The 21,020-nt window shown below is 58.5% G+C and overlaps 7 protein-coding genes across 7 annotated transcripts; 3 read left to right on the plus strand and 4 right to left on the minus strand.

The window, feature by feature from the left end:
- The first annotated feature begins 102 nt into the window (after positions 1-102).
- Positions 103-3,088, plus strand: TPD3 (protein phosphatase 2A structural subunit). Its single transcript, XM_047989019.1, has 8 exons — positions 103-550; positions 623-728; positions 780-931; positions 1,008-1,499; positions 1,557-1,816; positions 1,869-1,969; positions 2,018-2,355; positions 2,411-3,088. The coding sequence occupies exons 1-8, from the start codon at positions 485-487 to the stop codon at positions 2,762-2,764; spliced, it is 1,869 nt and encodes a 622-aa protein (XP_047845018.1). The 5' UTR covers positions 103-484; the 3' UTR covers positions 2,765-3,088.
- On the minus strand, positions 2,857-4,269 carry EFM4 (Protein-lysine N-methyltransferase efm4). Its single transcript, XM_047989020.1, has 2 exons — positions 4,134-4,269; positions 2,857-3,937 (listed from the first exon to the last, which is right to left on the minus strand). Exons 1-2 carry the CDS (start codon positions 4,193-4,195, stop codon positions 3,124-3,126), a joined length of 876 nt encoding a protein of 291 aa, XP_047845019.1. The 5' UTR covers positions 4,196-4,269; the 3' UTR covers positions 2,857-3,123.
- Positions 4,270-4,505: 236 nt separating this feature from the next.
- TIF6 (Eukaryotic translation initiation factor 6) lies at positions 4,506-6,207 on the minus strand. The gene is made up of 4 exons (XM_047989021.1): positions 6,104-6,207; positions 5,882-6,037; positions 5,675-5,746; positions 4,506-5,583 (listed from the first exon to the last, which is right to left on the minus strand). Exons 2-4 carry the CDS (start codon positions 5,914-5,916, stop codon positions 4,950-4,952), a joined length of 741 nt encoding a protein of 246 aa, XP_047845020.1. The 5' UTR covers positions 5,917-6,037; positions 6,104-6,207; the 3' UTR covers positions 4,506-4,949.
- A 576-nt stretch (positions 6,208-6,783) lies between these two features.
- Positions 6,784-10,968, minus strand: JDV02_007520 (uncharacterized protein). Its single transcript, XM_047989022.1, has 2 exons — positions 8,386-10,968; positions 6,784-8,317 (listed from the first exon to the last, which is right to left on the minus strand). The coding sequence occupies exons 1-2, from the start codon at positions 10,388-10,390 to the stop codon at positions 7,248-7,250; spliced, it is 3,075 nt and encodes a 1,024-aa protein (XP_047845021.1). The 5' UTR covers positions 10,391-10,968; the 3' UTR covers positions 6,784-7,247.
- A 2,217-nt stretch (positions 10,969-13,185) lies between these two features.
- JDV02_007521 (uncharacterized protein) lies at positions 13,186-15,201 on the plus strand. Its single transcript, XM_047989023.1, has 5 exons — positions 13,186-13,736; positions 13,787-13,937; positions 14,060-14,185; positions 14,272-14,911; positions 14,975-15,201. The coding sequence occupies exons 1-5, from the start codon at positions 13,377-13,379 to the stop codon at positions 15,165-15,167; spliced, it is 1,470 nt and encodes a 489-aa protein (XP_047845022.1). The 5' UTR covers positions 13,186-13,376; the 3' UTR covers positions 15,168-15,201.
- A 1,342-nt stretch (positions 15,202-16,543) lies between these two features.
- On the plus strand, positions 16,544-19,114 carry TIF5 (eukaryotic translation initiation factor 5). The gene is made up of 2 exons (XM_047989024.1): positions 16,544-18,296; positions 18,357-19,114. The coding sequence occupies exons 1-2, from the start codon at positions 17,307-17,309 to the stop codon at positions 18,642-18,644; spliced, it is 1,278 nt and encodes a 425-aa protein (XP_047845023.1). The 5' UTR covers positions 16,544-17,306; the 3' UTR covers positions 18,645-19,114.
- On the minus strand, positions 18,792-20,837 carry JDV02_007523 (uncharacterized protein). The gene is made up of 5 exons (XM_047989025.1): positions 20,528-20,837; positions 20,399-20,463; positions 19,392-20,340; positions 19,144-19,311; positions 18,792-19,068 (listed from the first exon to the last, which is right to left on the minus strand). The coding sequence occupies exons 1-5, from the start codon at positions 20,761-20,763 to the stop codon at positions 19,005-19,007; spliced, it is 1,482 nt and encodes a 493-aa protein (XP_047845024.1). The 5' UTR covers positions 20,764-20,837; the 3' UTR covers positions 18,792-19,004.
- Between the last annotated feature and the right edge of the window lie 183 nt (positions 20,838-21,020).

Raw genomic sequence — 21,020 nt, forward strand, 5'->3', positions numbered from 1 at the left:
CGACCGCCCGCCAGCCAGGCCTGCGTCTGCCCAGCAGCCCGCTGCTCTGCTGTGGCTGACCCCCCTGCCAGCAAACAAACCAGCCATGCTCGCCGCTCGTGCCTACTGTCAAAGCTTCTTCCAGCCTGAGCCTTGTCCCTCCCTCTCCATCCCTCTCCTCCGCACGATCATCATCAGCCTCAACTTGTCGCTCGCCTGACATCGCGCTTCGACACCCCTGCGCCGCGTCTCGCGTCCATCCAACCCTCACATTGGCTGCTGGCCGGATCTCGTCGCTCCTGGCAGCCAAGTACGCGTTGAGTAGGGGCCCGCTCTGCGCAACAGCAACAATTGCATCACCAGACACAACCACGCGATCCGCCACCCTCCCGCCGCTACAGCTCGAGTCTCGCCTTATCCATCTCCTTCTAGCCTCTCGTTCCCGACCCGTCACTGCATATAGTATCGCAGGAACGATCGACGCGCTGTCTCCACGACGCTCATCATGGCTGACGCGCCCAACACCAACGATGAGCTCTACCCCATCGCAGTCCTCATTGACGAGCTCAAGGTATGTCTCTCTGCGCCCCGGTCTGGCGGCTGCGGTTTTTGAGAAGTCCCTAGCTGACTCTCCGTCCCCTAGCACGACGATGTCATCCTTCGCTTGAATGCCATTCACCGCCTTTCGACGATTGCCCTCGCCCTCGGTGCCGAGCGCACGAGGGAAGAGCTCATCCCGTTCCTGGATGGTCAGTGTGCCTATCTTATTCCCGACGAAGCCCCTCTAACTCCATCCACAGAATCGGTTGAGGATGAGGATGAGGTCCTGGTTGCCCTGAGCGAGGAGCTGGGTAGCTTCATCGAGTATGTTGGGGGATCTCAATGGGGCCATGTTCTGCTGTCGCCTCTGGAGAACTTGGCTGCCATCGAGGAGCCCGTCGTACGGGACAAGGTAAGCACACGATCTAGATCTGGGCCCTTGACAACTGGCGGGCTCGATGGGAACACGTCTCGCTGACACCTCCCAGGCCGTCGAGTCGCTCAACAAGATCTGCGAAAGCCTCTCCTCTCAACAAGTCGAGGAATACTTTATCCCTCTCACGATCCGACTGTCCAAAGCCGATTGGTTCACGTCCAAGGTCTCCGGGTGTGGCCTCTACACCACCCCTTACAAAAAGGTTTCTCCGCCTGTTCAAGAGCAGCTCCGCCAACAGTTTGGGCTTTTGGTGCATGACGAGACCCCCATGGTTCGCCGCCAGGCCGCCACCAACATGGCAAAGTTTGTCAAGGAGATGCCTGCCGCCATAGTCATCGACGAAATGATACCCCTCTTCCAACACCTCGTCCAGGACGACCAGGATAGTGTCCGGTTGCTCACCGTCGAGATTCTCATTTCCATTGCGGAGGTCGTGCCCAAGGAGCAACAATCCAGCCACGGCGTCCTCCTGACGTCACTGCGCAATTTGATAGAGGACAAGAGCTGGAGGGTTCGGTATATGATTGCTGACAGGTTTGAAAAGGTGTGTATCACTACGGCCTCGTCCCTTGTCTTCAATTATACTAAGTCGCATGAACAGATTGCCAGAGCAGTCGATGAGGAGGTCGTGTCCAGAGACCTGGTGCCCGCGTTCGTCAAGCTTCTGAAAGACAATGAAGCCGAGGTGCGGACGGCCATTGCTGGACAGATTCCCGGGTTCTGCGCTCTCGTGGACAGGAACACACTCCTGAACGACATCATGGGCAGCATTGAGGATCTCGTGTCCGACACCTCGCAGCACGTACGTGCAGCACTTGGAACTCAAATCAGCGGGCTGGCCCCGATCCTGGGCAAACAAGAGTAGGTTATCTCACGTTTCAGGTATTGCTCTTGGGCTAACAAAAAATCTTAGGACCATCGACCACTTGCTCCCGATGTTTGTGCAGATGCTTAAGGACGAGTTTCCGGAGGTTAGGCTCCACATTATCTCGAAGCTTGAGCTCGTCAATCAAGGCAAGTCATGTACCCAGCGTGGCCAGAAATTTGGCTAACAACGCACAGTTATTGGCATAGATCATCTTTCGCAGTCCCTACTGCCCGCTATCGTGCAACTGGCAGAGGACAAGCAGTGGCGTGTTCGACTGGCTATCATCGAGTACATTCCCCTCTTGGCCAGCCAGTTAGGCGTCAAGTTCTTCGACGAAAAGCTCAGCAACCTGTGCATGGGCTGGCTGGGTGACACTGTGTTCTCCATCCGAGAGGCCGCCACACACAACCTGAAGAAGCTAACTGAGGTATTTGGTGTTGAGTGGGCAAGCGAGCAGATCATCCCCAAGGTAATGGGCATGGGCAGCCATCCAAACTACCTATACAGGATGACCACCTGCTTCGCCATCTCTGTAAGTCGTTTCCGACTGGTTCCTGTGGTGAGAAATTGCTGACAGGCCGCCGCAGACCCTGGCTACCGTGGTTAGTCTCGATGTAATTGCCAAATCGATCTTGCCCATGCTTGACAAGATGGTCGATGACGACATCCCCAACATCCGGTTCAACGTGGCCAAGACATACTCTGTCCTGATCAGCGCTCTGCGTCGTCTGCCGGAAGAGGGCACCCTGTACTCGTTGGAGAAGGAGGGCGCTGAGATCACGCCGTCTCCCCGCGGCAATGAGCTTATTCAGCAGCGGATCTTGCCGAATCTCACCAAGCTGCAGAAGGACGACGACGTAGATGTGCGTTACTTTGCCACGACTGCGGCGGTGGAGGCGACGGGTGCCTCGGGGGGCGAGCCTATGAGTACATCACCATAGATGAGCGGCAAAAACAGAAGAGAAGTAATGAAGCAATCGATTATTGCCATGACTAGAGTAAACAAAATGGGACAAGACATATATCTCTTGTTACTTCGTTTCTCCTCCGGGGGTGGAAGGCAGATTAGCAGAAGTGCAAAGGGGCATGTCTGTTCAAGACTCATGTCGATTTCATTCATAAGAGCATTGACGCGTGAGCCTAGCTCTGTTGAGAGACGGATCAAGGGACGTTGGAGCGTGAAGCCACCCAGCGGCGGCAGTACTCGCTCCGGTGATGAGGGGTATCATGGTGCCGTGCGGCGTGTTCGTAGAATCAAATCTGACTTTCTGCTTTTGTTGCTTTGTTTTGCGCGCGCCGCTCATCTTCTTCTAAAACACAGCGTGCTTATGGTCTGCCCCTTGACGCCCCCGAAACTGAAGGTACGATACTGCACACGCCCAGCGACGTCGAACTGCCCCGTCTCGCTCCTTTGTGCCGTCGGCGGAACGAACCACGCTCGGAGCTCCTCCTCGGTCCAGTTGCAGCTGGTGACGAGGAAGATGCCGCCAGGGCGGACGAGCCGCAGCACGCACTCGCGGTAGCATTCGCAGAGGCGGCGGCCGGTGGCCGGGTCGCGAGCGTCGGAGAGGGATATAGCGTCGAAGGTGCCCTTGTCGAGGACGACATCCCAGCCCGACGTCTGGGCGCCGTTTAGGACGGTCGAGGAGTCGCCGGCGAAGACGTCCCACTCGGAGAACTCGACGGCGGACGGCGGGGGTCTGCTTTCCCCGCCGTCGTCGCCATCTTTGCCATCGTCTTCCTCTTGTTGTTGCTCCTCGGCGCGCGATGCGGCGACCTGCCTGGCCAGCGCGACGCTCTGGGGGCTGTAGTCGACGCCGAGCGCGCGGGCGGACCAGCCGTCGTCGCGCAGTGCGAAGAGCAGGGAGCCGTTGCCGCAGCCGAGGTCGAGCAGCGAGGACGTGCCCCTTGCCAAGGCCGGCGACGAGGGCGACTTGTTTCCCTCCTCCTCCCCCTTCTCCTCCTCTTGATTCTGCGGTTGTTGTTCTCGCTCGAGGTCGGCCAAAAACTCTACCATCTTAGCCTCGGCGTCCGAGTCGTCGAACCAGACAGTGCCAATGTCGGACGGGTCGGCGGCATGGTTGCACAGCTCATTTGTGTAGAGCTTGTTCCAGCTGGCGCAGTAACACATTGGAGAGATTTTGATTAGCCCGGCAATACAAGAGAGAACATAACGGCCGAGATTTTGAGGTGTCTCGTTTCACCATCCGCGGGCAATGGACAAACCGAATGGATGGCCAGTGAACAAAGGTCCTTCTCGCGAAGATAGAAATGGGGCGGGGGGGGCACGAGGTGATGATGCTCACTCACTATTCTTTGGTTCCCAGCTCAGCGGGCTCCAGGTAAGCCGGCTGCCTCTCCGCGCCGGTCATTGTCAAAAATTTCTCTCACTCTTGCGCGTTAGCTAAGAGAGAAGGACGACGCGGCACTGCGGTTCGGTCAGAGGGTCTGGACGGGTCGCGGGATGTCGTCGCGTAGTTGGGGCTCTTTTTTGCCTGGAGGGGTCCTCGCAGCTCCAGAAGCGGAAGGCGGTGGCAATCGCAAATAGAGGGGCTCCAGAGGATCCCGTCTGCCCACAGAGGCACTTTCGGTATCAAGGTGGAGCAAATATCCGCTGCGGGCCAGCTTGGTTTATGCTCATCGAACTCTTCGCGTCACTTGTATAACAGATCAAAAGCTAGAGCCATGCCTGGCACTCGTGTTTCATAAGATTTCCTAGGGTATTGGTAGCAATACAACATAAGAGGTAGCAAATCTTTGCGAGCCCTTGCCGGAGCCAGAATGTTAGGCAAGGAAGTGACGTCTAACAAGCCGCCATGTCATTCGAACGCCGCCTATGCAGAATAGCGGGCGCCGCACGGGGTTCACCTAGCCCATGGCCGGATTCCCAAACGTGCAGATCTCTTTCCCGGGCCAGCATCCTCCTCTATGCTCTATCTCGTGAGCATAAAGTGCATCCTACCATCCCACAATGGGTAAGCAGGAATCGGACGGAGCCGGGCGAGGCTGTGGCGCAAAACTCGTTGTCAAAAAAGACCGTTCCCAACACCGGGCCCCATGCGTAAATCAACCGTGAACCCACGAAAAGCAACCAGCCAGTGGAAGAGAGAGGGAATCGTCGTTCTCTCAGTAGAAGCTCTCGACCATGGTGTCCTTCATGCTCGTGTTGATGTTGCTGGGCCCGGCACCCTCGCCGAGCCGGAAGACGCTCTCGATGACGCTCAGCTCCGTGGCCGTAGTGTCAAGCCCAGTGACGGCGAGCCAGTCATTGACCACCATGCCGGCGCCGACGACGTTGCTGCCGCGGTTGACGCTGCCAGCGACGAGAGGCACCTGGAGCAAGCTCGACAGCTCGTCCTGGTCCTGAATGCTCGTCTTGGGGTGCACAAGGCCACCCTGGTTGGACAAGCTCATGTAACTGCCGACGAGGACGTTGTCGGCGACGGTTTGGCGGAAGACCTCGACGCCGAGCACGTCGGCGATGATCTCCTCAGTCTCCCGTTCGAGATCGGGGTGAATGAGGGCGATGTGGTCATTGGTGGCGATGACGTTTCCCAGGGCCGAGAGGCGCTCCTCGATGCGCTGGATGCGCACCGAGTCGGGCAGCGAATTGCGCAGGTGTTGCAGCTCCTGGTCAGTTGTTGACGTGGGGACCAGCAAGCCCTTGCGGTTGCCGGCCGTCAGGCGGCCGATGATGCGCGTGCCAGCGATAGTTGTCCGCACCGTAGGCACCATGTCTTGGAGCTCAGCCTCGAAAACACTGCGTCGCTTTGTCAGCTTCGGGGTCGATGTTCCCGCAAATGTGTGTCTTTCACGGCCGCAATGCGCCGCGCCATGGTGGGAGAACCGACCTGTAGAAGTTCTCGCTGGCACCGAGAGCCACCAAGGCATATGAATTTGTGAGAGTCGAGAAGACTCCAACCCTGCCATGTCATGTCAGCATCTTGGACGGGCAGGATTCAACGGTACGGGTAGGCCGGCGAGCGGCCCAGGCGAATGAATGGCGGGGGCGGGGTCGTCGTCCGTCCCGCGTCCGTCGTAGCAGGGTGCTGACATACTCGTTGGAGTTCTCAAATTGCGCGCGAACAGCCATGATGGAAAATTTGATTCCGATGAATGAACGAAGGGCTTGGCTCGCTGGGTGAGGAAGTGGAGGGAGGTTCGGTGGTGGAGGAGCTGAGGAAGGTGTTGAGGTCGCGGATGCTTTGACGCAGCTGATTTTTCTCTTGAGCAAGAGGAGTGGATTATTTGGCTGCTGGTAGGCGTGGGTTCGACCTTACCTTATGTACTGAGGGCGCCAAGGGGCGGTTGAAAGTACCGACCGCGCTGGTGTCTGGTGGCGAGTACCGATTCCTGCTGTTATTAGTGCTGCAGTTCAGCGATGGATGGTGCTGTGGTACCGTTGGCAGGAAGGAGTGGGGGCAGCCCAGCCCATCTTGCTTGCTTCCTGGCTTAGCTTCCCGCGCTGGAGCCGCTTCCGTCTACTATCACCATTCGCACTACACAGAACATCGTGCTTTGCAGGAAACGCCTTGGGAGAAGCCGAGTCACACCCCGGAAATTGTGCAACAGGCTGACTTGCCTTGCGCCTCTTCTCTCTACGGGTATCTCTGGCATCGTCCCGCGGAGAAGAACGGTACATCTGATACGCTGGGAGGAAGCCGCACCAACCCGGCGCCCCCAGTGCAGGGACTTGCTAACCTGCGCGGCGCAGAATGTGTGACTCAACGCGCTCCACGACCCCGTCTTGGCCCGTCGCCACTACTGGCTAGACAAAGTATGAGTCTTTTCGAGTCTTGCCTACGATGCACTTCGCCCACGCAGTGCTACCTACCAAAGCGCCCCAAACTGCCCCCAAAAACAGCATGCATTGTGGAGCGGATGGAGGCAAGGGAACAGTCACACAGACACAGGCACGGGCGTGACAGACAGGGTCCTTCTGTCTGCAGTGCCATCTGGATTGGCTGGATGTGATTCTCACCTTGTATTACTACTAGTGTCGTCACAGCATCTCGGTGCTCACAGCCGTGGCGCCAATTGACTTTTGCGTCCCCATTCTACACAACACGTCCACCGAGCCTTCACATCGTCGCGTCCACCCCATCGCGGTCCTGCGCGCATACCGACGCACCACTTGAAAGCGCTCAGCCCTCAGATATGCATCTCTTTGGTAACAGGAATCTGCCTTATACCGTACCGCAATGCGAGGCACTGCATCGCTCCACGCCGCCATGATGCAATCCCGTGGCCAACTCCTGGCCACCTTCCGTGCACCCTATTGAGTTCCTGGTATCGCCTCGGCCCATTTTATCATCATGACATCTCGCCAACTCGAAAATGCACACGTCTTATCCTCCGTCACCGTTCCGATGTCAATTCGTCGCTGCTGGACTCCCATCAATGCGCTCCAATCCACAAGGCCCTTCAGATCGTCCACACCGGCGCCTTGATCAGCACCTGGCGGCCCCTAACTTCCAACGCAACGAACCCCGCGAGCCGCACGTTGCCAGCGTCGTTGGGAAGTCCTGCATGAGTGTCCCTGTCAGTACTCATGCGTTCGGCAAGCGACGCGTTACTGCCGTTCCGGCCCGTCTCGAGAGCTTTCATGGGCCCGCTTGTCAACATACCGGCCTTGACCTTGTCACCTCGCATCCGGCCGTTCTTGTCCTTTTCCTTATCCGGTTCGTCGTCGTCGTCGTCCCCGCCTGCGTCTGCCTCGGTCTTTTGGTTCTCAAGGACCGGCAGGCCCGTCTTCTCAACCTCCATCAGGTGCGGCTGCACTATCTCCCCAGGCAGAGGGTACATGATGGCTACATCACGGCTCTCTAGTGGAAGGCTCGACGCGATCGCCACTGCCAGCTCCGCGATCATGGACGTGCTGCCTTCAACTCCGGCAGGCGGGGGGCTGCTTAGATGCTGATAGAGGTGTGCAGTCAGGTCTGACGTCGCTTTGCTCGTAAACATCGCTCTGTTGTCCGTCGCCGAGTTGAACTTCTTCTGCAGGCCATCCAACGTTGCCATCCTCCAGTTCACCACCTTGGTCGTCAGCGCGTCGAACTCTGCTTGGCTGTGCATCGTGTAGGCGTTGCCCCGGATGCTAAGCTCAATCTCCTTGAGCTGGGAGCTGAGCTGCGGGTCGAGCGCAGGGTGAAAGCACTTGTTGAATATCTCATCTACGAGCCATCTCGAGACAATGGCTCGGCCAACCGCGGTCATCTCCTGTTTGCCCGTCTTGAGCGCGTCGGCGCTCACGTAACCTTCGAGCCATTGCGGCAGGCTGCGCCAGTCCTTGCGGATGTTGAACGCTAGGTTGTTGATGGCACCATTGAGGCGGTTGAATCGGGTGGTATATTCGTTGTCGTCCCACGCCGTACGGGACGCCGACATGCGTTGATTCGCAACGGCGTTTTGGAGTGTCTCAACCTGGCTCGTGAGCTGCTCTATTTGGGACTTGCCGTCAAAGTAGAGTCGCTTCACGTTCTTGTACTTCGTGACTAATTTCCGGGTTAGCCATTTGCCATCAGGCGGATGGCGTCGATGCGATGGGAAGGCTGGGACTCACGGAGATCCTTGAACTGCTTGTCTGGGTCGGCATCGCGGTCGGGGTTTGACGGCTGCGGGCTGTTTCGCCCCTGCTCGACGACACCTGACCCTTCAAACTGCGATGCTCGATCACTTCGGTAGGCGGGGTTTTGGGGGCCACCCTGGCCGTGTGGGGGCGGAAGAGGGCTCATGACGTTCATGGGCACGCCGCCTTGGCGATACCCGGGCGGCGGGCCCGGTGGCGGCTCGATCTGGCCTCGGAGAGCCTTTTCGTTGTCCAGGCGTCGACTCGGGGCCGAGGCGCCTCCGGGAGGAGCCATCGCAGATTGTTGCAGGGCTTGGGCTTGTGTATTGGTCACCTGCTGGACGGGAGGCGGGTTAGGAGTCGACAGGGACGGATCTAGGTCCTGGGCAGAGGCGTAGTGCACGGCGGGGGAGCTCTGCGCCGACTGCTGCTGATTGGCAGACCTCTGATCAGGGTCGGTTATCGGCGATTCGTGCGAAAGCTGGGAGATGGTCTCAGGGTTTTGTTGTACGCCAAAGTGGCTGGTTATCAGACGAGGTTCTTGACCGAGCTGATAAGGGCCCTGCGGTGAATTGCCCCCGTGATGAAACTGTTGTTGCTGGTGGCTCGGTGGTGGTGGCTGCAGGTCGTACGTCGCAGTCTGCTGCTGCTGCTGCTGCTGCTGCTGCTGTTGCGGTGGTGGTGGTTGTTGTGGTTGTGGTTGTGGTTGCTGCTGCTGGGGCTCGTAGTGGATTTGTTGGTCCTGAAGGTGCAGCGTTCCCTGACGTTGCAGCGGCTGCGGCTGGTGGTGCTGCTGCTGATGGTGCTGGTGGGTTTGGTGGGGCAGGTGGTCCGACGCCTGATACAGCTCCTCGTCGTAGGGCGACGTGTCGAGATGCTCGCGAGAAACTTGGCGGATGGTCGTACTCGGATAGACAATCCTCGAGTCCTGCGGGTGAATTTGGGGGTTAGACTCTTGGGCAGAATACGGGTACTCGTCCACCTCGCCCAGGTCGTGCAGTGGTGAGGGCTGTTGGCTAGGCGGACCCTGGTACCAGTCGCGGTCGGAGCTGGACTGCTGGTGCTGCTGGTGCTGGGTGGCCTGCGGCAGGTTCCCAGTCTTGATGATGGGAGGAGGGTTGCTTATTCTCTTGGACGGCCTGCGTGCAAGTCCGGCGGTGTTATCGTAGGAGCCTTGGTGAGCGTGGCCGTGTTGCTGCGGAGGCGCGGGGTCGTGAGAGCTCCGACCAGAGCCGAAGAAGCCCTTGAACAGCTTGCGCGTGGACCGCTTCTCGGGAGCGTTTGTTGCAATTGGGGACGGCTGGTAGGTCCCCGCGCTCGGCAGGTCCTCAATGGAGCCGGAGGCGATACCGTAGACCTGGGGGTGCTGCTGGTGGTGCTGTTGAGTTAGGTGGTGAGCGGATGGGTCGTAGCGTTGGTTCTGGGAGCGGCTGACTGCAGCAGCGTCGGCAAAGTCGATGGGGGTCGCAGGGTGCTGGTGACGAGCATCAAAAACGGGCGAACCGCCGTGAGCGACGTCAGATGAGGTCTGCAGCGGCGGGAGCCTCACGCCAGCCGACTGATGGCCGTAAAAATTCGCGTGCTGCTGCGAGTGCGGCGGCGGCGGCGGCTGCTGCTGCTGCGACGACGACGACGACGGCAATGAGGCCGTTGGGTGTTGCGGCTGCTGTGAAAGTTGGTGTTGCTGGGCGTCAACAAAGTGCTCGTTGGAGCTGAGGCCGGCGGTGGAGGACAAGGCTGATTGGGGGGTTGTGTCGACTGGCGAGTCGGCCTGGCCTGGCGGTGCACCTGCGCCGGCGGCGGTGGTGGTGCTATTATTATGACTTGTACTGCTGGCGGTAGGCGCAGGGACCGTGGCTGCTGCGCCTGGGCCCGAGCCCGAAGCAGCGGCAGAGCCTGACCCGGGGCCAGTGACGGGCGCGACAGCGGGCAGCGGGGGCTCGGCTAATGCGTGCTGCGAACGGTTGCTGTGCTTGCTCAAGCGACCGAAGCTCGGCATCCTTGACGATGCTGTCGCCGTCCCGGAGGGGGGGGAGAAGAGGGAAGGGGACACGGGAGGGAACGCAGACTGGGGGGGTGGAGAGGAGGTGTGTCAACGAACGCCCGTGTGTGTGAGTGAGGTGTGAGTGGGCGTCGCGAGTCGCGACGGCACAACAGCAGCAGCAGAGCCGGCGACCGGACGGGTAGAGAACGGACGGACGGATGGACGGGCAGACAGCAGCCAGCAAGGGGCCCGAGGGACAGAGAGGGGCGGCTAGGGCGGGTGAGGGACAAGGAGACGCGGCGGCGATGATGCGGGAGCGGTGCTTTGACGACGATGGCTGACGCTGGATGATGCTGGCAGCGTTGCTATGATGACAGGTCTGCGAGTTCGAAATGGCTCTCTCCTTTTTTTGGGGAACAAGCCAGGAGGGACCACGCGCGGCTCCCACCAAACCCCTCTTCCATGTGCAGAGCGCTGCACAGAGAGCCGCCTGCTGCGGGCGTGATGAATGACGATGGACCCGGTCCAATGCCCAGGAGGGAAAGGTAACAGGCTCGATGAGAGGGGCGAGACGGGGGGGGGCGGGCCTGATCGGATGGTTTGGATGCTGGTGCTGACGGGTCGCCGACCGCTGCTGGAGCTCCAACTGACGAAAGGGGGACCCGGCGAGTGGGTATGGTGGTCCAGTCCAGCTGCCAGCTGCTGCGAGCTGGGAGCTGCCCGGGGAGCTGCGGGAGATGAGCGGCAAGCCAAGCCGTCTATTTTGGGACGAACGTGGCGAGTCAACGACGTGATGGTGGAGAGGGGCAGGACGGGGAAGGGGGGGCACGATGCAAAAATATTATGGGCAACCTAGTAACTAACGTAGTAGTACCATCTACGAACGTCCAGAACGGGCGGGAGACGGATTCGCGCGTCGGCGCCGATTGGTGTCAAGCAGTGCGTGCCTTGGTCGTCGGTTCCGTCCTGGTCGGCGTTAATCATGCGTGGCGCATGGCGGCATCAGCAACGAGCAGCCATTGTCCCGGCCAGGGAAGCTGAAAAAAAGGGGGGGGGAAGGGGGCGTCGTCTCGCAATCCTCCGCACCCTGAGGGTCCTGGGCTGGTTGGCCGGCTGCCTCGCGGCCCCTTGACAGATGGCATGGCATGGCAGGCAATCAGACGGTTCTGGAAAGTAATTTCATCTACTACGAAGTACATACTACTACGAAGCACTTACGTCCTGACCTCAACCACATACACTGGTCTCATCCGCCAACAAGGCGTTGGGCCTTGGGATACCGCACGACACGGAATACCGGACAAGTGCATGGAATCTCACTCCCCCGCCACTTCCTCCGCCCATCAGGCCCCGCATCCGCACAATTCTGCCCCAAGGTCAGTCGGTGCAGGCAGGTTGCTGAACGTGCTTGCATGCTCGGGAACCAAACTCGGCCGATGTCTTGGCCCAGAGAGGCAAGGTCGTGGAAGCTGCCCATCGTCAGCAACGCTTGGGCTTCCCTCGACGGTCCCACTGCTATATTTATAACCCTACCTCTACCATTCCTTGGGTATGTAGCATGTAACGTACTTCGTACTTATCTTGAGGACCATGGACATGCCATGCCGTCTCATCGCCTCCCATGTCATGGGGCATCTTCCGGTGCCAATGAGCGTTGCAGCGCTGCAGCACTAGTAGTAGGTCTGTTTCTCTGATCCCTTCCCAGACGGACGGGAGGAGGATATGAGCACGTCATGTCAATCCCTCCCCGGTAGCGGGACCAGAGCAGACGACGTGTGAACAGACTCCGAAAGCTGCGTTTTCGTGGAGCAACTTTCGGCTCTAGCAGCCCTTGTATGGAATCCGCTTGCTGCCAAGTAACGGGGCATATCAACGCGGTGATCGCACGAGGGCTTATGCTCCGGGCGCTCCGGCACGAGACCAATATTACCCGAGCCGTCCAGGGAATGCATCAGCGTCCTGTGTACCGGGACACTACTTCTCGAACATGGGTTCACAGTCAGGAACCCCCCGGCGTGTCAAACATTGAGGCGCTGTGGCTGCCCTTTGTTACATTTAAGATGGCGATATCTGGAACCCCCCTCCCAGGAAAGGACTGTTGCCATTTCTGGCTGAATCGTCAACAGCGCCACATTTTATGTCCGGGTCGCACGTCGGCAATAGATAATGGCTGAACCACCGAACAACGAGACAAATCTCTCCAGAGCTCTCTCCAGCCCACCTAGGCAGTGGTTGATAGTGACTCAGTGAGTAGCGAATCGCGGGCCACCTTTTTTCTCGACACCGCGTAATACACAAGCCTACCCTGAAGCCGTAGATCTCTTCTCAACCCGCAACCTGGCCTGGTTCTTACTTGGCACCGGACGTGCCGCGGATGAAACGGGACGCCAGGCCATTCACAAAGTCCTGATATCATGTAATGGCAGTGGCTAGTTCTCTGGAGCAGTCCACGAAATGGTTGCAATGCGACGGCTACGAGATGCAGCACCTGCCGAGTGTTAGAGGAAACCCTAATGGCAACACAAGTGAGAAATGCCATTAAGTGGACGATTATGTGGCGATCTCCGTCGAATAGCACGATAAGCCATGTCTCAGCACAGAACGACCTGGCCCCTAAATGCCTAGCGAGCTCGAAATCCCTGGCTGGCCGCCGTGGCTTGGAAGCCGACAGCGATACCGGCGGAGAGCGGTGCGGCGGCAGGCGGGTCCGACTCCGAGTTACTACCCGATACGGCTAACGATTTTGCGGGGTGATCGCGTGTGCCGCGGGGTGACTTGTTACGGAAGACCCCGAATCATCACCGCCGATAGCACATCCGGCATTGATTCACACCAAGATAGCAGAACATCATCAAAAAGGCCATTGTCCCTTCTCAAGACACCTTCTACAAGACAGACGCAGGCAGACATCGCTACGATTCATGCACGAGCTTGCACCTCTCTCTGTTGACCGAATGTAGCAACGCCCGGATCCCTCTCTCTGCTTGCGATACGACGTATAATGGCGGTCCTCTCTCCCATTTACCTCGGAGTGGCAGCCCTGCTTCTCACGGTCGTGCACGTTGCGCGCCGCCTCAGCTCACCAATACGCAGGGTGCCGGGACCGACGGTCTCCCTCTTCACGTCTCTGGTCCTCAAGTGGAAGGAACTGAACGCTGCCAGGACGATGTACGTCCATGAACTTCACCAAAAGTACGGCCCTGTCGTCCGCTTGTCGCCCAACGAGGTGTCCTTTACGTCCTGGCCTGCCCTCAAGGAAATTTATTGCTCAGGCGGGAGCGGCTACGACAAGTCCGACTTCTACAACCTTTTTCGAATATACGGGCGGAGAACTATGTTCACGACACTGAACAAGGCAGATGTGAGCATGTGTCGACCAAATTATACAAGAATGTTGCTCACGTGAAGAAGCATGCAAAGCGCAAGAGGATTCTTGCGGACCGATATGCCAACACCAACGTCATGCGCAGTTTGCCCATGCAAGGGATCCAGCGGCGCTCCCGGGCGTTTGTGCGGCGTTGCGCGTCTACGTCTGGGAAGATGACGTCGGAGATATTTGTAGGTTTTGGAGGAGGCTGAATGCAGGTCGACAACCTTGGAAGGCTAACAATCATCCGGCAGATGGGTTCGTCCGGCGGGTTTCTTTGCCCAGATCGATCAATGCCGACTGACACATGCAAGCAGCCCTGCACGCATATGCATGCGATTGCATCACGCACCATTTGTTTCATCCGAATGGCTCGGACTGCATCGGAAAGAAGGAGGATGAAGCCATGATGCACCAAGTCGCTGCTGACGACAGCCTGCAGAGTGAGGATCCCCCCGCCTGTTTGCGACATGTCCCCCAGAGAAGTTGCATGGTGTTGCTAACATGAGGACAACCCTGCGAAACTCAGATCGCCTCATCTCGCACTACGCACCGACCCTGCATCGGCTCTTCGCAGGGGTACTCTCTCTCTTCGTCAAACCGAGAGAGGTGCCTCTGGCCGACAACTACGTTCTAGAGACGAGCAAGCGCACAGATGCCGCCAGCTTCACGCTCATGAGCCGCTTGGAGGAGAAGTCGGTCGAACTTGATGCCATTGACATGGCAGCCGAGTGTCTGGACCACATGGTCGCTGGGATTGACACGACGGGGGACAGCCTCTGCTTCCTCATGTGGGAGTTGTCGCAGCCTCGGTCGCTTCAATACCAGCGGCGCCTGACGGAGGAGCTGCGAAGCAAGCCCGAGGCGAGCATCGACCAACTGCCGTTCCTCGATGCTGTTCTGAACGAGGCACTGCGATGCTTCCCCGCGATCCCCATGTCACTACCGCGTCTCGTGCCGCCGGGCGGGCGGACAGTGGACGGCGTGTGGTTGCCCGAGGACACTATAGTGAGCTGCCAGGCCTACTCGGTGCACCGCATCAACGAGGATGTATTTCCGCAGCCAGACAAGTTCGATCCGGACCGGTGGCTGGCACCCGAACGCGACCCAGACCGACGCCGGCTGCTGTTTGCCTTCTCCAACGGGGGGCGGGGATGCATCGGTAAACAGTACGTGGCCTGGGCACACCGATGAAAAGTGCTACTTATATATGCTGATGATTGCTTGTGCAGCCTTGCCCTGGCCGAGATGAAGACGCTGCTTCGAGACGTTTACTCGCAGTTCAGCACGACGCCTGACGCGTCCATGACGCAGGACGCCATGGCCATGTCAGACCAACTTATATCGACGCGGCCCCTGGCGCAGCGGTGCCTGCTCCAGTTTCACCCGCTGGTGGACGCCGTTGTCCCGACGGAGAAAGTGTAATCAAAGAGGCGTTGTGCACTTTGGGATGGGCCTTGATATATATTACATATATTAATCGTAAGCACTGTCTGTGCATCACATGTGGTCGCCTGCATACAAAGCACTACCGCTACGTAACTACTTCGTAGTCAGATGTCAGGGTAGCTCTCGCGCGGGATTAACCAGCCAGAGCCGAAACAAGCATTGACGGCGCATGCTGTGTAACTGTAACAGCAACCGTCAACCGTGGCGTGACTCAACGTTTGGGTGCACCGTGCGACGCCTCGGACGCTGGACGTTGACGCCGAGGGGGTTTTAGGGTTGTGGAAAGAAAGCCTTTGTGGCTGCCGAACTGGTGACGTCGACGACAGGAAGGTACGCTGGGTTCTGGATACTAACACTAGCAGCAGCAGCAGCAGCAGCAGCAGCAGCAGCAGCAGCAGCAGCAGCAGCAGCAGCAGCAGCAGCAGCAGCAGCAGCAGCAGCAGCAGCAGCAGCAGCAACGGCGGCGGCGACAACAGCGGCAGGGCCGACAGCCATGGTTGGCCCAAGACGTGCATGCCCAAGGTATCGGGTTTGTGCGCAACGAGCACAATAACGGCGGAAGTATAAAGCTTTGCCTGTGTGCGTGAGTCGGGCGCGGCTGGTGGCAAATGCGCGCCGGGTGTGCCAGCTGCCTGCCGCGAAGTCGTCACTGTCACAGTATATTTACTGTACATGAGTGCTGGTGGGCTCAAACTTCCAATTGTGCAACCGCACCACCTGGGCGTTTGTGCCAGGAAGGGTCTACCATGGATGCCATGGCAGGCCGGTTGCCCGCAAGCCCTGGGCGACACAGACGGGTGCTGCGGCAGGCCCGGGTCACAGCCCGTGGTAGGGCGCGAGCCACCTCACTCCCTTGGGGGGGCCCAGGCGTGGCGTTTCAGTGACCGGCAAGCCCTTCCTTGGTCCGAGACGGCTCAGCGCTGCCCGGCCGAGGGGCCACTTCCTATCCATCGGATGTCCGCGGAACTAGACGAGACGAGGTCAAATGGAGCCACGGGCAGATAATGTCAGCAGCAGCAGAATACAGTCCGTGCCGTAGCACGTATGGCATGTGCATATGTAAGGACGCGCAGTGAGCGCCCGACAGTGATAACGTTATGGAGGTACAGTATACCTTAGTACATACCTAGTACCGGACGCCCGCCAGCGGTCGGCCACTTGAGGGTCCAGCAGGGCTCGCCTCGGGCTCGTCGTACCAGCTGCGAAGCACGGTGAAAAAGGATGGACGGTTGGCTTGGCGGGCTGGCTCTGGTGGTGGTGGGCAGACCTGGTACAATTGAGACCCACTGTACGTACCTGCCTCCAGAACGCCTTGGATCCCTCCAGACACTTTGGGCGCCAGCAAAATCTCTGCCACACGTCGCCTCTTGGAATCGTCTGTCCGCCTTCTCTCGCGCTCCACTTCTTCTCGCTGCCTCCTCCCGCTCCCACTTTTCGTCCAAGCAAACATCTCCCCTTCTCTTTGCACCATCCGAACTGCTCGGTCAACCGCGCATACGACGACTACTAGGGCATTCAGTTGCACTCGCACCGCCGCAAATAAAAACGCCTTTGGCCTGCTGACTCCTCCAAAAGTCGCAGAGCGCACCATCCCCGCTTCCACGCACCCGCACAAAACACATACTCGCACATCCCATCCCGTCCCCATCGACCCGACGCTGCTCGAAAACGACTCCCCCCAGAAAGTCGCGTCCCTTCTCTTGCTTCACAGGAAGAAACCCAACACTTAGAATCCCTCGGCGCCCATTGCTGTTTATGTATCAGCACGATCGACTCAACGTGTACTCACGCCCCCTCAAGCTGCAGTTATTTCGCATACCGCGAAAACCGTGTAGCCCCTACTTCAGTTCCGACGGCTGAATACCTTCTCAACAAAAGAGTTCATGCCTGCTCTACTGCATCCCAAGACCTCTTCCGGCTCGCCCCATGTCCACGATACTTCTCCTTGAGATCTGATACTCTCCGTCCTCGCTCGACACGCCCCGCCAGCACGTTTTGTCTCGCGGCCCGCTTCATGACGCATTTGCCTCGTCGCTCGTACTAGCCTCGACCTGCTCCCGTTAAACTCTTCAACGCCCGCCATTCCAAGGCCCAAAACCTCGTTAAACCGCCAACATGTCTCTCATCAATGTCCGTCGCGATGTCAGCGACAACTTCTATCGCTACAAGATGGAGCGTCTGCAGACCAAGATTGAGGGCAAGGGTAACGGTATCAAAACCGTCGTCGTCAATTTGCCCAGCGTTGCCGCCTCCCTGGCACGCCCGCCCTCCTACATCAACAAGTACTTCGGCTTTGAGCTGGGCGCCATGACCAACGACCAGCCCAAGGATGACCGTTGGATCATCAACGGCGCTCACGAGGCTGGCAAGCTCCAGGATCATCTCGATGGCTTCATCAACAAGTTTGTGCTTTGCAAGAAGTGCAAGAACCCCGAGACCGACGTCCACATCATTGGCAACGACCGCATTCTCCTTGACTGCAAGGCCTGCGGCCAGCGCACCGAGGTCGATCTTCGCCTTAAGCTCAGTGGCTACATTCTCAAGAACCAAGCGACCAAAAAGGGCAAGAACAAGGCCGAGCGTCGCGCCGCCAAGAGGGCTAAGCAGCAGAACGGCAACGGCACCAAGGAGAACGGCAATGGCAGCGGTGGCGAAGATGGCTCCGAGCATGGCTCCAATGAGGCTGAGGAGAACGGCGACGCCGCTGGTAGCGACGATGAGTTTAACAAGGTCCAGGCGGCTGCCCCTGAGGCGGATATCGAGGTCAAGGACGATGAGTGGGCCGTTGACATGAGCGAGGAGGCTGTCAAGGCTCGTCAGGCTCAGCTCCCTGGCGAGTTCAAGCAGAAGCTAAGCCTTGGCGATGACGACGATGAGGACGGCGAGGGTGGCGGCAACACCGTCTACGACGAGCTTGGCAACTGGATTCAGCAGGAGACCGAGGAGAAGGGCGGCATTGACAAGGTCGACTCAATCAACATTTACCTCAAGGCCAAGGAGCTGGAGATCGAGGGCAAGCATCGCACGGTCCTCGTCCTCGCGCAGACCCTATTTGACAAGAACATCTGTGCCCAGGTGCCGAAGCGTGCCAGCATGCTGAAGCAGGTATGATATCCCTTGTTAGGTACCGTTCGAAAATGGCGGCCTAGACTAACTCCACGCTAGATTATTTCTTCCGAGCGCCACGAGAAGGCCCTGCTTGGAGGCACTGAGCGCCTCATTGGCGCCCTCGCCGCGGATAATGCCGACATGTACCAGCAGATTGTCAAGATCCTGCAGCTCTACTACCACTACGATCTCGTGAGCGAGGAGGTGGTGACGAAGTGGGGCTCCAAGGCCAGCAAGAAGTATGTGGACCTCTCCACCTCGAGGAAGATTCGCAAGGCTGCAGAGCCATTCCTCAAGTGGCTTGAGGAGGCCGACGAGGAGGAGTCCTCTGAGGAGGAGGACTAAATTCTCCGTTCGGCGCGGTTTTCCTCTCGAGGGACCCAAATTGTCAGGAACCCGGCTTGTTGAAGGGCTGTCTACTTTCAAAAGGTGTGTTGAGAACGTCTGCAAAGAAAAGTTGGAGGAACACGAGATTGAAACATTGATTGGGTGGCTTGGTAGTGTAGATTGATAGCTTTTGCTCCCTGGCTGCTCTCTCGAAAACTAGTACCTCCAAACCTGCAATCGTCCCCAACGCATATATGTACATGACGTACAAGACTTGTTCATTTGTCATGTAAACGTGAGAGAGCGTGTTGAAGGAATAGTATGGCGCTATTAAGACACGTGCACATGGAGAACCGAGTACCCATACAAACCAACATATCACCCGGTGCAGGTTCCGTACTTTGGCTGACACCCAGTGCCACAATAGGCGGCGGTGTTTCCGCTATAGCATCGCGCCGTCAAATTAGCCAACTTCTGGTAGTGCGGTAAAGCTCGTTCATGCATTGGGCAGCCTTACCAATATCCATACTTTGAGCAGCAGGTTTTTGTTCCGTAGTAGAGACAGGTCGCATTATAGCTCGGGCCACACAGGCCGACGGTGGTGTTCGTGAGGGTGTCGGACGTGGGATCACATGTTCCGTACTTTGGGTTGCAGCCTGTGCCACAGTACGCCGGAGACGAGCCGCTGTGATGGCCGTATGTTAGCACCGTGGACATCCCAAAGAGAGTCGGACTCAAGGGGGGAAGGAAGGGAAGTGAACGCACCACCATCCATAGGCGGAGCAGCAGTTGCCGTACGCGGAGCCTTTGCAAGTGTAACCGTTGGTGCCGCCGCAGCTCTGATCTTTGGAGATTGTGGCCGAGCTAGAGGAGCTGGATGAGGCGGCGGCGGCGGTGCTGGAGGTCGTCGTGACTGGCACCTTGATCGGGGGGCTCGAGGCCGAAGAGCTCGAAGTTGCTGCGCTGGTGCTACTGCTACTGCTACTGCTGCTACTTCCGCCAGTGTTGTTGCCGGCACCGCCGGCAGGGGTGCAAGCGCCGGCCGAGCCCGCGGATCGGTACCAGTTCTCCTTGGGGTCACCGAGACACTCGCCCACGGTGACGAGCTTGTAGCCGCGGTCCTTGGCCACCCTGACCATGTAGTCGGTGAGGTTGGTGACGGTCTGCTCGTGGGTGTCGTGGGCCAGGACGATGTAGCTGTTGGAGATGGAGGTGTTGGACATGCCGGCCGAGTACCTGTCCTTGGAGACCTGGATCTGGGTGGGCGAGTCGTTCTCGTAGTCCTTGGTGTCGAGGTTGGTGCTGACGATGTGGTAGCCGAGCTGGCTCATGAGGGCCTGGCAGTTGGAGCCGCACGAGAGGAACGGCGGGCGCATGTACGTCGGGAACCAGCCAAAGATGTTGCGAAAGGCCATCTCGTCGTAAATCATCTCCGTCTTGCGGACCGTGCTGTTGGCCGCCTCGAGGTCCTGGTGCGTCCAGGTGTGGTGCGCGATCTGGTGGCCCGCGTCGTAGGCGCGCTTGACGATGGAGGCCCACGAGTTGCCGCAGCCGTCAATCTCCCCCTTGCCCACGTTGTTGCCCGAGACGAAGAAGGTGGCCTTGACGCCGAGCGCGTCCAGCTTGTCGAGCAGCGCGCTCGTGAAGCTCTCGGGGCCGTCATCATAGGTCAGTGCGACCTGCCCGGGCGAGCTGCACGTGGTGATGATGGTGCCTGCGTTTTCCCGTGTTAGTTTTGCGGATTGCCTCCTGTAGATGGCATGAACACGCACCGTAGGGAACGTTTCCAATCTTGGGCCGAGCGATATTCTCCGTAGAATCGCCGACTGGCTTTTGACTGAGGGTTCTCGTGGTCAGCTCTCCGTCCTGCCCCTACCAGTCGCCGTGCGTGGGCTACTCACAAGGTATCACAGCCGTTGCTGTAAGTGAGCTGGCAGCCGGGGGCAGCGCAATAATCCTTGGTGGTGCCACAGAAGCCCGACTCAGAGCAGCAGGATCCCGAAGGGCATGAGCCAGCGCTGGAGCCGCAAGAGGCTCGCTTTTCCAAGAATTGGAATCCTTCATCCTGAACAAGATGGGTGAAGCCGACCTCCACCAGCACCGCAAGAGCGAGGCCGAGGGAAAAGGGAGCTCTCATGGTGCATTTAATGATTGTAGTAACTCAATCGCGTCTTTTTACTGACCTTTTCTTTGCATAAATCCGGGTGATATTGGTCTTCCTGGAGGCTTAGGGCTGGCTGGCCTGCCGTTCCTTTCTTATACACTCCTGCATGTGCTGGCAGCGTCTGCAGTGCCATGTCGCACAGCACTGAAGATCCGCGCGGCCCGTTTTTGCCCCAAGCTCCGGATCCAGCCCCAGCTCCATGCGCCCGTACCGTCAGCTTCATGGGCGGT

The sequence above is a fragment of the Purpureocillium takamizusanense genome, chromosome 7 (genome assembly GCF_022605165.1).
Source record: "Purpureocillium takamizusanense chromosome 7, complete sequence".
In the NCBI taxonomy this organism is placed as follows: Eukaryota; Fungi; Ascomycota; class Sordariomycetes; order Hypocreales; family Ophiocordycipitaceae; genus Purpureocillium; species Purpureocillium takamizusanense.

Coding starts and splice junctions, on each gene's coding strand:
- TPD3 (XM_047989019.1), top strand. CDS start 485: ATGGCTGACGCGCCCAACACCAACGATGAGCTCTACCCCATCGCAGTC. Junction 551..622: donor TCCTCATTGACGAGCTCAAG/GTATGTCTCTCT, acceptor TCCGTCCCCTAG/CACGACGATGTCATCCTTCG. Junction 1,500..1,556: donor TTGCTGACAGGTTTGAAAAG/GTGTGTATCACT, acceptor TCGCATGAACAG/ATTGCCAGAGCAGTCGATGA.
- EFM4 (XM_047989020.1), bottom strand. CDS start 4,195: ATGACCGGCGCGGAGAGGCAGCCGGCTTACCTGGAGCCCGCTGAGCTG. Junction 3,938..4,133: donor GAGCTGGGAACCAAAGAATA/GTGAGTGAGCAT, acceptor TTACTGCGCCAG/CTGGAACAAGCTCTACACAA.
- TIF6 (XM_047989021.1), bottom strand. CDS start 5,916: ATGGCTGTTCGCGCGCAATTTGAGAACTCCAACGA. Junction 5,747..5,881: donor CAATTTGAGAACTCCAACGA/GTATGTCAGCAC, acceptor ATGACATGGCAG/GGTTGGAGTCTTCTCGACTC. Junction 5,584..5,674: donor GCCAGCGAGAACTTCTACAG/GTCGGTTCTCCC, acceptor AAAGCGACGCAG/TGTTTTCGAGGCTGAGCTCC.
- JDV02_007520 (XM_047989022.1), bottom strand. CDS start 10,390: ATGCCGAGCTTCGGTCGCTTGAGCAAGCACAGCAACCGTTCGCAGCAC. Junction 8,318..8,385: donor CAAGCAGTTCAAGGATCTCC/GTGAGTCCCAGC, acceptor CCCGGAAATTAG/TCACGAAGTACAAGAACGTG.
- JDV02_007521 (XM_047989023.1), top strand. CDS start 13,377: ATGGCGGTCCTCTCTCCCATTTACCTCGGAGTGGCAGCCCTGCTTCTC. Junction 13,737..13,786: donor CGACACTGAACAAGGCAGAT/GTGAGCATGTGT, acceptor CACGTGAAGAAG/CATGCAAAGCGCAAGAGGAT. Junction 14,186..14,271: donor TGCTGACGACAGCCTGCAGA/GTGAGGATCCCC, acceptor TGCGAAACTCAG/ATCGCCTCATCTCGCACTAC.
- TIF5 (XM_047989024.1), top strand. CDS start 17,307: ATGTCTCTCATCAATGTCCGTCGCGATGTCAGCGACAACTTCTATCGC. Junction 18,297..18,356: donor GTGCCAGCATGCTGAAGCAG/GTATGATATCCC, acceptor ACTCCACGCTAG/ATTATTTCTTCCGAGCGCCA.
- JDV02_007523 (XM_047989025.1), bottom strand. CDS start 20,763: ATGAGAGCTCCCTTTTCCCTCGGCCTCGCTCTTGCGGTGCTGGTGGAG. Junction 19,312..19,391: donor TGCTCCGCCTATGGATGGTG/GTGCGTTCACTT, acceptor CGGCCATCACAG/CGGCTCGTCTCCGGCGTACT. Junction 19,069..19,143: donor TGCTCAAAGTATGGATATTG/GTAAGGCTGCCC, acceptor GCGATGCTATAG/CGGAAACACCGCCGCCTATT.